The sequence below is a fragment of the Delphinapterus leucas genome, chromosome 2 (assembly GCF_059928025.1).
Source record: "Delphinapterus leucas isolate spDelLeu-1000000601 "Yukka" chromosome 2, BTC_Dleu_Yukka2, whole genome shotgun sequence".
NCBI lineage: Eukaryota > Metazoa > Chordata > Mammalia > Artiodactyla > Monodontidae > Delphinapterus > Delphinapterus leucas.
Genome location: NC_143130.1, coordinates 159,912,044 through 159,930,726, shown reverse-complemented (window position 1 = coordinate 159,930,726; position 18,683 = coordinate 159,912,044). Strand labels below are relative to the sequence as shown.

General features: G+C 41.5%; 1 protein-coding gene across 4 annotated transcripts in view; it reads left to right on the top strand.

Moving 5' to 3' along the window:
- Positions 1-18,683, top strand: part of STON2 (stonin 2) — a 136,652-nt gene that overhangs the window by 7,764 nt on the left and 110,205 nt on the right. For 3 of the 4 annotated variants that reach the window (XM_089908041.1, XM_089908042.1, XM_089908045.1), the window contains one exon: positions 681-965. In XM_089908041.1, the coding sequence (XP_089764167.1) occupies positions 681-965 (285 nt within the window). The remainder of the gene's footprint in view (positions 1-680; positions 966-18,683) is intronic. The other variant, XM_089908044.1, reaches the window with a different exon arrangement.

Genomic DNA, 18,683 nt, shown 5'->3' with positions numbered 1-18,683 from the left:
ATACAGTAAAATTGACCATTTTTGGTCTACAGTTGATGAATTTTAACACACGTATAGATTTGTGTAATCACCACCACAATTGGGATCTAGTTCTGTTATTTAAAAACAAATTTTTGAAGGCTCTTAAATGTTCCAGGACCAATGCAGTGATACAAAAGCTAGAGGAAGGGCCTCTGTGCCATATTTAGCTGGTCATTAGTGCGAGGTTTGCACATGGTGGCTCGCAGATGTGTGTTGTTTGGACGGCGCAGAGTTTGAATTTGAATGTTTTTAGTCCAGACAGAAGCTCTCCTGTTGAGCCACAGTCTCCACCATTCCCCATTGCCTTTCGCTTTTCTAATTTGACCTAGTTCTATCTGTTGCTCGGCCTCTGTAGGAATTTTGTTTGTGACCCCTAAGCACTGGAGTAGATGGTAGGATAAGAATAGTGAACAAGACTCCCAGTCTCAGCCTGCATGGAGACTGCTATGGACATCCTAGGGTATAGTTTTTATACATTTTAAGGTAAACAGTCTTTAAGCATAGAGGCAGGTGGGCATGGCTGTTTTTCTGCCCTCACACCCTGTAATGGTGAGTCCTTTGATCACTGCTTGCCTGTCCTTTGTTTTTCCTCCACGAGACAGTTCTGAAGAGTGGCCTTCCTCGCATGATGTGATGGTAGTTTCTGGTATCTGTTTCAGGGGGCACTGAAGAGCACCTCCCAGGACCATCGTCTTCCTCAGACCAGTCCGAGATCTCTTCTGGGGAGAACCGTGTGGTGGATGGAGGCTCTCAGGACCTTTCCCCCTCAGAGCACGATGACTCTTCTGAAAAGATGGGCCTCATCTCTGAAGCGGCCTCCCCTCCCCTGAGCCCTGAGCAGCCTCAACCTGACCTGGCTTCAGCCATCAGCAGCTGGGTTCAGTTTGAAGATGACACACCCTGGGCCAGCACATTACCACCTCATAAAGAAGCAGGTGGGACAGGTAGGACAGGTGGGGGGCTGTGCTCACCAGGGACACTTTTTCATGAGAGGTCTGCAGGGCTGCCAGCATTCTGTTTTGCCTGCTCCAGAGCCCTGAAGCACTGGAGGGAGCAGACAGTGATCTCATCTGGCTTAATTCTATGACACGTTTTTATTAACATAAGCATGTGGAAGGATTTATGTGTTCTGGGCCATTTCCAGCCTTTTACCCTTGCCCTGGCTGTTAATTTCTCTTTGGAAGTATGCATATTTATTCATCTATTATGGACCAGAATTCTATTTACTTAGCACCTAAATTGTAAGCTCCTGTGAGTAAAATGAATGTCTCTCAAAGTGTGGCCCACCAACCATCTCTAATAGAGTCACCAGTTATACATAGATGTTCTTGTGTCCCAGACCTTTAGAATCCAAATCTTCAGGGGTGGGAACTGTCATTAATGGTCAGTCTCTTACTTTGTGGCATTTAAATGGCCAGAAGCTGCACTGGGAAGCTGAGTGAAGCCAAGGGAATGATTAGTTCCTAGCCTGGTGACCTGGCTACTTATTTTATTGTGCACTGAAGCATACCAAGGGTGATTGGGATAACCTTTGGGACTGTATTAGTTTTCTGTTTGCTGCTGTAACAAATTACTACAAACTTAGTGGCTTAACCAACACAACTTTATTATCTTACAATTCTGTAGTTCAGAAGTCTGACATGGGTGTCACTGAGCTAAAATCAAGGTGTTGGTGGGTCTGCATTCCTTTCAGGAGGCTCTAGGGGAGAATCTGTGTCCTTGCCCTTTCTAGCTTCTAGAGGCTGCCCACATTTCTTGGCACGTGGCCTCTTCCTCAGTCTCCAAAGCCAGCAATGTTGTATCTCTCTGTGCCTTTCTTCTATAGTCAAATCTTCCCCTGCCTGACTTCTGCTTTCTTCTTCTGTTTTTTTTTTTTTTTTTTAAAATCTGTATTGGAGTATAACTGCTTCACAAGACTGCACTAGCCTCTGTCGCACAACAAAGTGAATCAGCCACATGCACACACATACATCCCCATATCCCCTCCCTCTTGAGCCTCCCTCCCACCCTCCCTATCCCACCCCTCTAGGTCGTCGCAAAGCACGGAGCTGATCTCCCTGTGCTATGCGGCTGCTTCCCGCTAGCTATCTATTTTACATTTGGTGGAGTATATATGTCCATGCTACTCTCACTTCACCCCAGCTTCCCCCTCCCCCACTGTGTCCTCAAGTCCATTCTCTATGTCTACATCTTTATTCCTGCCCTGCCTGCCACTAGGTTCATCAGTACCATTTTTTTTTATTCCATATATATGCGTTAGCATACGGTATTTGTTTTTCTCTTTCTGACTTACTTCACTCTGTATGACAGACTCTAGGTCCATCCACCTCACTATAAGTAACTCAATTTCGTTTCGTTTTATGGCTGAGTAATATTCCATTGTATATACAGGCCACATCTTTACCCATTCATCTGTTGATGGACATTTAGGTTGGTTCCATGACCTGGCTATTGTAAATAGAGCTGCAGTGAACATTGTGGTACATGTCTCTTTTTGAATTATGGTTTTCTCAGGGTATATGCCCAGTAGTGGGATTGCTGGGTCATATGGTAGTTCTATTTTTAGTTTTTTAAGGAACCTCCATACTGTTCTCGATAGTGGTTGTATCAATTTACATTCCCACCAGCAGTGCAAGAGGGTTCCCTTTTCTCCATACCCTCTCCAGCATTTATTGTTTGTAGATTTTTTGATAATGGCCATTCTGACTGCTGACTGGTGTGAGGTGATACCTCATTGTAGTTTTGATTTGCATTTCTCTGATAATTAGTGATGTTGAGCATCTTTTCACGTGCCTCTTGACCATCTGTATGTCTTCTTTGGTGAAATGTCTGTTTTTAAGGACCCTTGTGATTACACTGGGCCCACAAGGATAATCCAGGATAATTTCCCCATCTCAGGGTTTTTAACTGAATCACATCTGCAAAGTCTCTTTTGCCATGTAAAAGGACATATTCACTGGTTCTGGGGATTAGGATGTGGACATCTTTGTAGGGGAACATTATTTTGTCTACCACAGAGACCTCTTAGCAAAGCCAGGTTGATGTTTTTCTGTTGGTGGGTTAAATGTTTTGCTAGCTTTGATGTTTAAAAACAATTCCTTTGCTTTTCAAACGTATTTTCAACATCAATAAAAATAATTTTAAGAAAATATAAGGCATAATTCTACTGTATAACAAACATTTCCATTTTTATATAACAATTTGCACATTGATACACTTTTTCACATTTAAGCATCAGATTTCTCAGTGAATTGTTGGTGAGAAAGCCATGACACTCAAAGCAGCATGGATGAAATGACAGGTCTAGACAGGCTTCCCAGTCTGGCTGGAGGGAGGACGTAGCCTTTACTGAACACCTAACACAGTAAGACAGTGGGCTGGCTAATTAAGCAATTGTGCATTTGAGGGAAAGTTACTGAACACAGGGCAATGAATCAGTACAGAAGTATGCTTGTTTTCAGTAAGTTACATTCATTAAATATTTATTCTCTCAGACACTGTGCTCAGTGCTTTACGTCATCTCTTGAACTCTCTACAACGATCATATGAGGAAGGTATATTTAATATTATATTCATATTACACATGAGAAGACTGAGACAGATAGTGGTTTGGGAATTTGCCCACAGTTGTATGCTAGGAAGTGGCAGGAGAGAGCTTTACTACCAGGCAGACTGGCCCCAGGATCTTTGAACAGCCTAGGGATGCTGTGTGTGGTATGTTTGCCTTAATCTTCCCGCTATTGCTATAGTTTCCTCTGCTTCCTCATTCCCCGGAGGCAGGGGAGGCGAGGGATGGGTTGCCCTAAAATGGCCCTGCTTTCAGATCACTGATTATATTCAAGGCATTCAGATTCTTTTACATATTGTTCATACCTTACCTTTAGTTTCAAAGATCTCCTAATTGCTTAGTACTGTTTATATGACAGATGGATCAATTTGCTTTAACTCTTCACTTATTTTTGCAAAACTAACTTTGGAGTAAGTCATAATTATGTTGCCCCCATCTGACTGAGGATTTTAGCTTGTTATTGATAATGGTTTTGACCTTTAATGGTTTTAACCTTTAAATCATTAAAACCTTATCCTTTAAGGCAGCAGTTTTCAAAGTGTGGTCTATAGATCTCTGGAGTTTCCCAAGACCCTCTCAAGGGGTGTGTGGGACCAAAAGTATTTTCATAATAATTCTAAGATTTTTTGGGTCTTTTTTTACTATATTGGCATTTGCATTAATGGTGTAAAAGTAATGGCAAGTAAAACTTATGGCCACTGTGTACACATAGTAAAAAAAAAAGTCAATTTCACATAATATCCTTCATGAAGTAGTAAAGATTATTAATTTTATTAAATCTGGATTCTTTTTTTTTTTAATAAATTTATTTATTTTATTTATTTCTTTTTGGCTGCGTTGGGTCTTTGTTGCTGCATGCAGGCTTTCTCTAGTTGCGGCGAGCCGGGGCTACTCTTCATTGTGGTGCGCGGGCTTCTCATTGCAGTGGCTTCTCTTGTTGCAGAGCATGGGCTCTAGGCGTGCGGGCTTCAGTAGTTGTGGCTCGCAGGCTCTAGAGAGCAGGCTCAGTAGTTGTGGTGCACGGGCTTAGTTGCTCCGCAGCACGTGGGATCTTCCGGACCAGGGCTCGAACCCGTGTCCCCTGAATTGGCGGGTGGATTCTTAACCACTGTGCCACCAGGGAAGCCCTAAGTCTGGATTCTTAAGTACATCTTTTTAATATTTTCTGTGACAATTTGGGAAATATGCATAAAACACTTGTGTTCCATACCAAGATATAATGGTTGTCTTGAAGAAAAATGGCTATCTTGAAAAAAACTGGGTTTGAAAAATATTTTAATTTAAAAATTAAATTTAAAAATCAAAATTACTTAAAAATTATTTGAGAAAGTCAAAACAATGCAAAAAAAAAAACCTTGATGAACAAAATATCAGCATTTTAAAGACAAAATTCAACCAATACCTTCATGACTGCCACCCTGCACCCTAATCCTAGCCCTGGTTCCAGTAAAACTCTATGTACAAAAATAGGTAGCTAGCCTGTGGGCCACAGTTTGCTGATTTTATATTTTTTAAATATTGTATTTAAAATGTTATTTGATTACTAAGTTTTTTGGTACCCTTTTAAATTTTGCACCTGAGGTGAGTGCCTCACTTGCCTCGCCCTAGTGCCAGCCTTGTACTGCACTAAGGATATGGGATTCATTGATATCACTAGAGAACAAATCAAGAAATGACAACTTCCAAATGTGTGAAAGCATAATTGTGGCCTGAAAACTGCCCAAACGTTCATTACAGTTCCATCTGTTTCCTCATATGAACATTTAACTCAGCTCTGTGGAGATGGAGCTCTCTGCTGCAGGAAGAGCCTGTTGGCTGGTTTCCCAGCAGACGTGAGGCCCAATGTGTAGGGTCAGCCCCACCTCAGCAAGTGTTTCTAACCCAGGGACCCAAGAACCATAGAGGACTCTGCAGAGCATCAGGGTGGTAAAGAAAATGGTAATAAATCCAAGGCTCCTATCTCAACTCTCCTGCTGATACCCAATTGCCCATCAAGGAACCCCCCAAATAAAGGACTGCCGGGTACATCCCTCATACCCAAACTAGCCTCACCAACTAGGCCAGCTCCCTCATGGGTTTCCTCACACATCCTGTGTTTAACAATAAGGAAGAGTGAGTGGTTGGTAGAGCTAAGACCAGGTGGTAAGCAGGAGAAACTAGGCTTCAGGTCACTCAACAAAGAAAATGCAGGCAGTTCCATCCTGGAGGCTGTTGAGCAGCTCAGATTTTAAAAATTTGAATCCAAAAGGTTTGAATACCTGTGCTGTGTCAATGATATCACATACGTTAACTGCAGGCATTACACCAAACTAGTGCAGTGTGGACAGCAAGTATCTTCATGGTGATAGAGACAGCCTGAGGCTTCTTGCAGTCACCGCTCCCTGCTCTATTCTTTGGATAATGCTAAGTTTTCCTGGTGTGGCAGGCCGAATAATGGCCCCCAAAGACATCAGGTCCTAGGCCCCCTGGAACCTGTAAACTTTATCTTATTTGTAGAAAGGATCTTTGCAGATTGATTATGTTAAGGATTTTGAGATAGGGAGATAATCCTGGATTATCTGGGTGTGTCCTAAATACAATCACATATGTAAGAGGGAGATAGAGGGAGAATTTGCCCACACAGAGAAGGCAATGAGAAGACAGAACAGAAAGGGATTTGAAGATGCTGGCCCTGAAGATTGGAGTCATGAGGCCACAGCCAAGGAATGCCAGCAGACACCAGAAGCTGGAAGATGCAAGGAATGAATTCTCCCCTAGAGCTTCTGGAGGGAGCATTGCCCTGTTGACATCTTAATTTTGGCCCAGTGATTCTGATTTCAGACTACTGGCTTCCAGAACTAGGAGAGAATAAATTTCTGTTGTTTAAAGCCACCAGGTTTTTGGTATAGCAGCCACAGTTAATATATCACGTCTCCAAAATCTTAAAATGGAACCAGACTAAGAATGAGTCAATCTGGGCTAGTGGAGCATCTCTAATAGTGCAGGCCATTTACCAAGCAGATGTTCTGTGCTAGCCACTATGCGTCATCTCCAAAGTCTGCAGCCCTTTACAAACTTTTTAAAGTTTACATCACCATGCATGCAGATGGTGAAGTTCAGCCAGAACAAAGGTTCCATGGAAACTGATTTTCGGCTTCAGCCCTCTTCCCAGTCACATAAGTATCACCCAAACAAACGGACTCTTTCCTATAACGGAGTTACAGTTTCTCAGTTTATTCCCATTTTCCTCACGTTTGTCCTATTTGCTTCTAGCAAATGCCTAGCACCCTCTGGTCAGATGTCTTTGTGTCAGGAGAAAGGGAAAAATGTGTATCTTGGACTCATCCCATGCAGCCTTTCTATGAGTATCCTTTTATGAGAAAATCATCGTGGCCTCAGAGAAATAGGTGGGAAGACGACAAAGGAGGACTGATTAGTGACATTCCTAGTCTGGATTCCTGGAAGCAAAAAGTGGAGCCTTACTCAGCCAGCTTTTTTCATACCTTAACATCCTGGCTTGCAAAGAGAAGTTGGGAAAGAAATGATCACACACACAGGAGTGCCTGGGTAGAGAAATGTTATCTGGGATACTCCTTTCCCCTCCCCCAGTCCCCATTCCTCCACTCCTCCACAGTTTTCTTGACAGAAGAAAAGCAAAACAAAACAAAACACCAAAAAACCCCACAAAATAATTTATCTTTTAAGTTGTGCCACCTAAGAATAAAGTCAAGGGGGCATTGGATTTCAGCCTGGAAGGGGAATGTGCAATTTGCCTTCATTAAAATGCAGGAGGCTGTAGGCATGGGGAGTAAGGGACAAAGAGACTGTCATTAGTGTTAAATCTCTTGTTTTTGTGGCATTAAATGCCAGAAGGTGCACAGGGAACTTAGAGAAGCCAGGGAGTAGTTAGTCCCCACCCTGGTGACCTGGCTACTTTTTATTGTTCACTGACACATACCAAGGGTGACTGGATAGCCAGGAGTAACAGCTAGAGGGGAAAACAACTCCAGAGATGCTTAAATCCATCAAGGGAACAACTTTCTTTTGAACTTCAACTAGGGCAGGGTTTGAAGTGAGTAAGTGCCATCATGGTTGGTCTGGGAAAAAAGGAGCTACATGATCTCCCTCAGAAAAATATGAATAAAATCAATTGAGTGACAGAGCCTTTCTATAACTACATATATAGGAAAGAGGGCTGGCACCAGTTCTTTGGACCTGAGGATACTAGGAATGAGAGAGCATATAAAATCATGCCTTTTGATTCTTTTGTAAAATTGTTTCTTCCATTAAGACCCCTGAAATTTGGTGAAGGCCAAATGTAGAATTCACATATCTGATTTAACAGGACCACTTTGGCTCAGGCTGTGTTGATAAATATCCTCTTTTGAAAGATTTTTATTAGAATCTTAACTGTCAAACACTTAAACTTTGGACTTAAATTAACACAAGAGTACTGTTCACACCTCCAGTTTGAAGATGCTGTGTGAACGATCTGGGTTACATGGTGAAAAATGTCAAAAAACTTAACTGAAAACTTGTTTGCCAAACTCTGAACTAAATGCACAGATATTCTGTTAAACCATGAGCAGAACCAAAGTTTTTTTTTTTTTTAAACCTTATGGTGGATCTATTCAAATCAAAATTGAATCTTTATATTGTTCTCTTAAAGAAGTATTTTTGAGAATGAACCTAAACCCAAGTGTGTTTTATTCACATCGGTTCCTTTAGCAATAGTGTTTCTGAGGTTGCCTAGTTGCACAAAGCTTTCCTAACTTAGTATTTTGCCTGCTCTGACTTTAAAATTCTACCGTGCACCAGGAATGTAGTAGTTAGCTTCCCTGTCACCTAAAATCTTTACAAAGATTCTCTCAGACCCAAGGCTGATTTCACAGATGTGCATTTTACAGGTGTATGGGTATGCTTAGAATATGTTTGCAAATGCATGCAAATTGACTGACAGAGCAAAGGTCATCCCCAAATTAAAACAAAACAAAACAAAAAATTAAGGCACTATTATCCACATGAGGCTTCCTGTTCACTCATCATGTTATGCGCTGACCTTCATCCAGGGACATGGCAGTTTTGTGGCAAGGCCAAGGCTGAATTGGACCCATTATGCAGATACTGCAGGATATGCATAATTACAAACATAAAAAAAAATTTGATTTCCGGAACATTTGTCCCACAGCCCAAGCAAAACACTAGTATTCGCTTGTCCTTCAAATGTCTTCTCTCACAACTTGGACTGAGGCCTTCCCATTGTGTCTGGGGAAGCTAATTATTTGGGACCAGAGAAAGAGCCACTTGTTTGGGGGAGGACCAGAGATGCCGTCAGCCATTTAAGAGGGAGGCAGGGGTGACAGCTGAGAGACTTAATCCTGCAGAAGACTAGTCCATTGGTTAATTTCTGTTATGCTTTTCATTCTGGCTACTGGGGGCGGGTGGGTGAGTGGTGGATGGGGGTGGGATAAGATCCCAGCCATTTGGTGAATACAGAGACGAGACGCCCTGCATTTGACATGCATATATATTTCTCTCCTCAACAGAGGAGGTCTTATTTTCTTTTAATACCTTAAATTATTCTTCTCTGCCTTTAAATGTAATTAATGACCTTTCTGGAATCCATCTCAGACCATGATGCACTCAGGAATGAATTTAACAGAGCCCTTCTTCCTCAGGGGTCTGCCACCTCTCTGCCCCTCTCCACTGAGCTCCACTCTGCTCCAATTGTCACCTCTCCTGCTGTTCCCCAAAGTGCATTTCTGCTCTTACTGTCCCCTCAGCCTTTAAAGCTCTTCCCCTACATTTTCACTCAGAGCTCTGCTCAGCATCACCTCCGTTCACCAACTCCCTGCTTTTTCTTTTTTTTAGATAGATAGATAGGTAAATATTTTAAAAAAATAAAGTAAAAATGAACTTGCATCCTTCTGGGTGGGAAGTGTCCCTTTTTGATGGAACAGGGAGTTTCTCTGTGTTCTGGGTGAGACTGGGTGCTCTGGGAGCAGTGTTTTGGGGGGTCCCTCCTCAGACAACGTTCAGGGCCCAGCTGCCCTTGGGGAGGGGGTAGCTGAGCTATCGAAAACCCCCCACTCACCCCATTTTCAACTAGAGCTGTTCCAGCCATGCTTGTTTCACATGTTGGATGTCTTAAATGATTTCGTTTGAAGAAAGAAATATTTGGGGTTTAAAAAAAAGGGAGAGAGAGAGCTGGAAAGCCACTCATCTGAGGAAGAAGCACTAGGCTAGGAATCAGGAAGCCTGGTTTCTCTGCTTTTTCTGGCTTTATATGTCTTTACAGCCCATGTCTCTACCTGAAATTAGGTTGTATGCTTATTTGTTTACTGTCTCTCTTCCCCACTAGAGGAAAGGGACTTTGTCTCTCTCACTTACTCTTTATCCCAGAATACGGTGCATGGACCTTAGTAGGTGCTCACTTTGATTTATTGGATTAATGAATGAAAAGGTGAAAGATGTACATGAAATCTAAAGCAGAAACATTATTGTTTATGTGGGCAATGAGCAGCTAGTAGAACTTGAAGGATGGCTTCCTCAGTGAAGTGAATTTTTTTTTTTTTAATAAGCAAACTATAACAGCCTCTTCTCCATCATGCCTTTCTCTTATCAGCTGGTTGTTATCATCAGTTTTTGATTTTCCACTGTTATGCACATAGTGCATGTATAAACATACCACATACATATACGTAGATACACACATACACAGACATACACATGTAACATGTACTCATACACATACATATACGCACATATAACATGTACACTTACATATATACACATACACACGTACAACATATACGCCTAACATACATATTTTATTAAAACTCCAGAATTCTCCTCTTCCAGAGAATATGCTAGCTCACTCAGGGAGCCGTGTGGCCTATCTCACCCTCACCCTCAGTGTGGGACACAAAACACAATAAGCTGCCCAAGCATGCATTAATTAACTGGTTCATTCATGCAAAGAATATTTAGGTGCTGGGAATGCAATTATGAGAAAGTTGGACACCGTCCCTGTTCTCCCCAAGCTGAGGTTAATCCAGCGGTCGGGCAATCTGTTACCCATGAAGCCTTCTGGGGTGAGCAGGCGCTCTTCTGAGCCAGTCCTGGGGCAGCTGCTTTGTATTGCCAGCTATGAAATAGCGTGAAAGCCACAAATGAAGAGTCAAATTAGATCTATTTTGTATTCATGGATGGGCATGTTTACGGCATTGGAAAAATCACTTAGCCCTGGTGAGTAAACATTCAAGTATAAATAAAGGACATGACATCAAAATGTATATAAGTATTTGAAGTTTTAGTCTACCCAGGATTCCAAAGTATAAAAAGAGAGAACAGTATTTGCTGTATTGTTTCAGCAGACAACTTGTAAGTTTATTATTTATTCAATCAATGGCGCTTTGATCCCCCACTATTTACCAGTCACTGTTCAAGGCACCGGGGATACAGTGGGATATTCCTGCCTGATGGAGCATCCATTCTGCTGGGGAAGCCACACCAGAAACACGATCAAGAAGTAGATGCAATGTAAGTGTGTTAGATAATGTAAGTGGGAAGAAGGGAAAAATGAGGCAAAGAAAGGGAATAGGGTGAGGGAGGATGTGAAATTTTACAGAAGGTCAGGGCATGACTCTCTGAGCAGTAACTTTTGAGCAAAGACTTGAGGGGAGTGAGGAGTGAGCCTTGCAGAAATCAGGGAAGGAGCCTTCTAGGAGGAAGGAACAGCAAGTGATGGGACTCTGGGGAGGTGGCCGTGTTCGTGGGATGTGATTGGAGTGGAGTGAATTAGGGAGAAGTTCGAGAAGAAGATGAGACAGAGAAGTTGAGGGGTCTCAGACCACGTAGGTCCTTGAAAACACAATGAGGACATTCTCACCTTTACTATGGGTGAGATGGGAAGCTGTGGGAGGGTGTTGAGCCAGAGGTGTGGTGTGATCCCACTAGGCTTGCACAGATAATTCTATTAAGACTGTGTGGCTGCTATGTTGAGAGCGGACTGAGAGGACAGGAGACCAGGGGACAGCCACTGTGATGATCCAGGAGAGGATGGTATCTTGGACCAGGGTGGTAGCTTGAAGATGGTGGGAAGTGATTGGATTCCAGGTATATTTTGAAGGTAGGACTAACAGAAGCTGGGATGGACCAAATGTAAGAAGAATCAAGGTTTCATTCTGAACATCTGAAAGGGTGAAGGAGCTGGTGTGGAAGGGATAGTAGGAACTTAGTTTCTGACCTGTAAAGTTAGAGATCTAAGTTTCTGACTTGTAAAGTTAGAGATCTACGTCAAGATTTCAAGTAGATTTGGACATAAGTTTATGTCTGGAAGTAATAACAACCACTTAACGCTTTTTGAGTACTTCCTTTGTGCCAAGAATTTTTCCAAGTGCTCTGTCAGTATTAGCCTAATCCCTTTATGAGACGGGCACTGTTTTCATCTCCATTTTACAGGTGAAAACACAGAAGAACAGATGTATTAAGTAACTTGTCCCAGGCTACAGGGCTGAATGTGAACCAGGCAGTCTGGATCCAGAGTCCTTGTGCACAACCTCATAGGAAAGGAGAGAAGGCAGATTTCTATCTGTTTTTCACTTTATTCCTTGAGGGGTGGATGCGGCTCTGAAGCATCGTGATGATAGCAGCCTGCTGTTCCGCCGGCCAGGCTGTCGGAGGTCTGGTCCCTGGGAGAAGAGTCAGCTCCAGACCCAGTACTTTCTCTCACCGTTCAACTGATCTTGTGGCCTGAGGATAATCAATTCAGAACCTAAGTAAAATGATTTATCCAAGATTTCTAAGCTGATAAATAAAGTGTATGAGACCAAATGAGAACAGTTTGTAGGATGTAGGGACTTTGCCTCTCCCAGCTGCATTATTCTTAGTTTCTCTTTCAAGGGAAACTTTGGAGTTTTATCTAAGAAATGTAAAGAGCTAATGTGAAAATACAAATAGTTAAAATAGCTTCCTTTCTTGAATAATTAGTCTTTTGATATGTGGTCTTAATAAGCTTTATTATCTACCAAATAAACACAAAGGAACATATTTAAAATGTGTATTAAATTAAAAGGACGACAGTACAACCCACCACCCAGTTTAATAAATAGAACACTGTCATCACCCAGAAGCTGCATATTTCCCTGCTGATCATGACATCCTTTTTCCAGACATCCTCTTCCCTCCCTCCTCTGTCACCCACTTCCTGGGTTTTGTGATAACTGCTTTACTTCTTTTTTAAAAAATATTTATTTATTTGGTTGCACCTGGTCTTAGTTGCAGCAAGCAGGCTCCTTAGTTGTGGCATGCGAACTCTTAGTTGCAGCATGCATGTGGTATCTAGTTCCCTCTCCAGGGATTGAACTGGGGCTCCCTGCATTGGGAGTGAGGAATCTTAACCACTGTGCCACCAGGGAAGTCCCTGCTTTACTTTTCTTAACAGCTTTCCTACCTACATATGCATCGAGAATGACATAAGTGAATTTCCTCTGTTTTTGAACCTTATGTAAGTGGAGTAATACTGCATGTGTTATTCTGTGGCTTGCTCCTTTTACACAACATTATTTGTGAGATTTTTCCATGTTATTACCTGTAGGTATAGTTCCTTTAGTGTTTATTGCAATGTATTCCTTCTTAGTAATATTCCACAATTCATTTACCCATTCTATGAGCGATGGATGTTAGAGTTATTTCTACTTTTCCGCAATTAAGAACGTGCTTCTGGGCTTCCCTGGTGGCGCAGTGGTTGAGAGTCCGCCTGCCGATGCATGGGACACGGGTTTGTGCCCTGGTCTGGGAAGATCCCACATGCCGCGGAGCGGCTGGGCCCGTGAGCCATGGCCGCTGAGCCTGCGCGTCCGGAGCCTGTGCTCCGCAACGGGAGAGGCCACAACAGTGAGAGGCCTGCGTACCGCAAAAAAAAAACACAAAAAAACGTGCTTCTATGAGCATACTTTTTGTCTTTTCTATGAGCTTTCCTATCGTGGTGAACAAGTGCAAGTGATTCTCTTGTATAAAAAAAAGTTGGAGGGGAATTGCTATGCTAAAGAGTGTGTTTATTTCCCACTTTCTCAGATAACTTTAACATCAACTCTTTTACTACGGTGGTTCCAGTTTACTCTTCTACCAGCCACATATGAAAGATGCTGCGGCTCCACTTCCCCGCCTACACTGGGGTAGTCATGTTGCACTATTTTTGTCACAGGGAGGCAGGGAGAGAGGGAAGGGGGAAGACTAATGGTATCTCATGTGGTTTTAATCTGCATTTCCTAGATTACTAATGAGGTTGAGTTTCTTTTTTTTCCTTTTCTTTACTTTTTTTTTCATTTAGATTTTTTCTTTCATAAAATGCCTAGTGGCGTACTTTTTTGTTGAGGGTATTTTCCTTTATCTTGCTGATTTCTAGGAGTTCCTTGTGGATATGATGTGTGGCAGATATTATTTCCTACCGTGTGGGTGGTTTTTTGACTCTTTGTGGTGCCTTTTAGAGAAAAGTTCTTAATTTTAATTTTACGAAACTTGTTTATTTTTCTTGTATGCTTGGTACTTTCTTTGTCTTGGTAAAGGAAATCTTTCCCTACCCCAAAGTCATGACCATATTAAGCTATATGCCTTCTAAAATGCATCTTATGTAGCCTTTCACACTTTGACATTCAATCCACTTAGAACTGATTTTTCTGTATGGTGTGAAGTAGGAGTCTAATTTCATTTTTTTCCATATAGTAGTATTTTCCCAATATTATTTCTGTTGCTTTATTTATTTTAATATATATTTACAAATATATTTATATTATTAAACATTTGATTTCATTCATATCTAAATAGTGTATTCTGCTTAATATGAGGAAAAAAACCATGCTAGGATTGTGATTGAGAGGCAAAACTCTATAGTCCAATTTAGGGAGAATTAACATCTTTACCTCATTAATTCTTTCAGTCCTTAAATATAGTATATCTCTCCATCTAATAAGGTCTTCCCTATGGTCTGTTAATACACTTTACAAGTATCTCCTCTGGGGCCTTTCCTATCTTCTGTTAAATTTATTACTATATATGCTTCATATTTTTTGTTGTTTTTATAGATGCTCTCTTGTTTTCTTGCTGGTTAAAGACTTTTAAAACTTTTAATACTTTTGCTTTGCAAAAGACCCTGTTAAGAAAATAAGGAGACACTCATGTATGCTGGTGGGAATGTAAAATGGTACAACTTTGGAAAACAGTTTGGTAGGTTCTTATAAAACTAAACATGCAATTACCATGTAACTCAGCAGTTGTACTCTTGGGCATTTATCCCAGTGAAATGGAAACTTATGTTCATACAAAAACCTGTACATGAACGTTCATAGCACCTTTATTTATAATAGCCAAGAACTGGAAACAGCCCAGATGTCCTTTAGCAGGTGAATGTGAAACTAACTGTAGTACATCCATACTATGGAATACTGCTCAGCAGTAAAAAGAAATGAAGTATTGATATGTTCAGCAACGTCAGTGAATGTCAAAGGCATTATGCTGCGTGATAAAAGCCAATTGTAAAAGGTTACATACTGCATGATTCCATTTATAAAGCATTCTTGAAATGACAAAATTATAGAAATGAAAAACAAATTAGTGGTTGCCAGGGGTTTAGGAACAGGGCATGAGGGGAAGAGGTGGGATTGAATATAAAAGGGCAACAGGCAGGATCCTTGTGGTGGTGGAGCTGTTGTGTATCTTGACTGTAGTGTGGATATATAAACCTACACGTTGATGACATTACATAGAAATAAATACAACACAGACACGTACCACATGTAAAACTGGGGAATAGGAATAAGACTGGTAATCTTATTTTCTCTTTGCTAGCTCTTAAGATCTTCTGTATGTCTTTGGTCTTGCTGTCGAAAACTCAGCCTCTGTGCACCAGTGCCGAATCGAATTTCGGAAACAGAGTTTGGGGTGAAGTAGAAAAGAATAGCTTTATTGCTTTTCCAGGCAAAGGGGGACACAGTGGGCTTGTGTCCCTCAAAAACTGTGTGTCCCAACCTGGGGGGATTTGGTGACGACTTACAGCAATGATTCAAGGGCAGGGTTGCTGATAAGGATCAGGGTGTGCGCAGGGCCTGCACCCCTTTAATCTGGTCTCAGGTGGTCTCTTGAAGAGTTTCTCTGGTTCCTTTAATTGGAAATGAAGAATGCTAAGTCTTCCATTTGTAGGGGGTTTTAGTTCTGTAAAGAGCTCAAAGATATGTTTATGTGTATCCCTGCCCCAAGGCTGCACTACTGTTTCTAGACTGTTCCTCCCTTGTCTCTGCAACCCCTCCCGTCCCTGATTAGCAACCATTCGAGTCTGCCCTGCGGAACTCAGGGAAGGTCGTGGAGGCTGGAATCTATTCCCTACAAACAGGAAATGGGGGACACTGAAAGGCTTCTGTGCCCAGGAGCCCCATAGGGTCCTGCTTGGTTTCAGTCTTATATAGTTTTTTTTTTGTTTTTTTTGTTTTTGCGGTTCGCGGGCCTCTCACTGTTGTGGCCTCTCCCATTGCAGAGCACAGGCTCCAGAAGCGCAGGCTCCGGATGAGCAGGCTCAGCGGCCATGGCTCACGGGCCCAGCCGCTCTGCAGCATGTGGGATCTTCCCGGACCAGGGCACGAACCGGTGTCCCCTGCATCGGCAGGCGGACTCTCAACCACTGCGCCATCAGGGAAGCCCCAGTCTTATATAGTTTTGATATCTACTTATGGAGTTATTTTTGGTTACCCTCCTTGAGACACTTTGTGATTTTTTAATCTGACAAATAAAATCTTTCATAAATTCTGGGAAATTCTCAGCCAGCATTTTTTCAGATATTGCCTTCATTCTCTCTCTCTTCTCTTTAGGAACTCAGATTAGATATCTATGGGACCTTCTCACTCTATCCTCCATGGCTTTTACTCTCTTTCCACTATCAAAGTGGAAATACTTCGACCAGGTTCTCAGACTGGAAGTTTTTCTGACCACACAAGTAGTTTTAGCTGCAAACCCCTATATGGGACAGCTTGTGGTTATAAAATCTCAGATTTTTTTTTCCCCCCTCTATCTTGCACCCTTAGCATGGGTTTACTAGTGGGGGTTATTCCTAATTTACCCTTTAACTGAGCCCTTTGAGAATTCTAACTTTAGGCACCAGATCTTCTGTTAGATTTTCCATCTTGGGTAAGTCCTAGGTTTTTTTCCCTTTGCCTTGTCAGGGAGGAAGAAATTTTCCTCTACCCTTCTAGGTTCTTCAGACTGGTCTAAGAATTAAATTAACATGAGACAGATTAACAGGAGAAAATCAAACGATTTTGATTAATGACACGTATACATGGGAGAGACCCAGAAAAACTGAGTAACTCGTCTTAATGGCTGAAGCCCTCACCTTATATACCATCCTTAGCTAAAGACGAAAGAGGATGTTGAGGGTGGTGAGAGTCTTTGGTGGGAGGTGACCAGGAAAAGCAGAGTAAACAAGGCTGATTTTGATGCAGATTTAAGTCCAAACCTTCTCCACTGATAAGAGTTTCTGGAGATTTGGTCATCCTCCTCTTGGTATGAGGTACAGCATGAGGGACAAACCCTTACAGATAAGATTTCCCTTACAAATGGAAATTTTTTTTACAAAAGGGTAACTCTTACTTGGTTTTCAGAGTACTTCTCATGTCTGCTGTTTCTTAGAAAATGATCAGTTTAAGACAATTAATATGCCACAGAGACATATTTTAGGGTGGCAAATTCTGTTCCCCTACACCTTCTTCACAAGAGATTGAAAAAACTCAAACTTAGGAGTCTCCCTGGTTTGTACAAAATCCTCAGGGTATAAAAATCAGGTTGTGTGCTCTGCTTACCATTTCTGGGTTCCAGCTTTCACTTGGCCTCTGATAACTCTTTACTTTCTTGCTTACCCTGTAATGTATTGTAAATATTGTTGTTAACATTTTACCTAATATTTTACTTTTATTTCCATAATAGTTAAGTGTCTAATCCATGATACTGTAGGAAATGGCAATCCTGTGATAAGCTTTTACAAGTCCAGCTTTGCTTTTTTAAAAAATTGTTTTATTATTATTATTATTATAATTATTATTATTGGCTGTGCTATGCAGCTTGCACAATCTTAGTTCCCCGACTAGGGATCAAAGCCAGGACCCAGTAGTGAAAGCACCGAGTCCTAACCACTGGACTCCCAGGGAATTCCCTTTGCTTTTGTTTTTTTTCTTGGTTGTTTCTTTTTATTTTCAGTGTTTAGATTTTTTTTCCTATGTTTGTGTGGGAGTTTTATTTTAACAGTCTGTATTTAATATAGAATGTCTGTGTATAGACTGTTATGGACATAACCAACAAATCCTTACTGAGTGCCTACTTTACACAAGGCACTATTCTAGAAATGGGGATTTGAAGGGGAGGAACAATAATTTTTCCTCTACCCTTCTAGGTTCTTAGCTGAGAAACCCCTGTGATAAAAAATTAACAAGAGAAAAACAATTTTTTTTAACGTCTTTATTGGAATATAATTGCTTTTCCATGGTGTGTTAGTTTCTGCTGTATAACAAAGTGAATCAGCTATACATATACATATATCCCCACATCTCCTCCATCTTGCATCTCCCTCCCATCCTTCCTATCCCACCCCTCTAGATGGTCACAAAGCACCGAGCTGATCTCCCTGTGCTATGTGGCTGCTTCCCACTAGCTATCTGTTTTACATTTGGGAGTGTATATATGTCCATGCCACTCTCTCACTTCGTCCCAGCTTACCTTTCCCACTCCCTGTGGCCTCAAGTCCATTCTCTACATCTGTGTCTTTATTCCTGTCCTGCCCCTCTGTTCTTCAGAACCTTTTTTTTTTTTAGATTCCATATATATGTGTTAGCGTACAGTATTTGTTTTTCTCTTTCTGACTTACTTCACTCTGTATGACAGACTCTAGGTCCATCCACCTCACTACAGATAACTCAGTTTTGTTTCTTTTTATGGCTGAGTAATATTCCATTGTATATATGTGCCACATCTTTATCCATTCATCTGTCGATGGACACTTAGGTTGCTTCCATGTCCTGGCTTTGTAAATAGTGCTGCAGTGAACATTGTGGTATATGACTTTTTTTTGAATTAT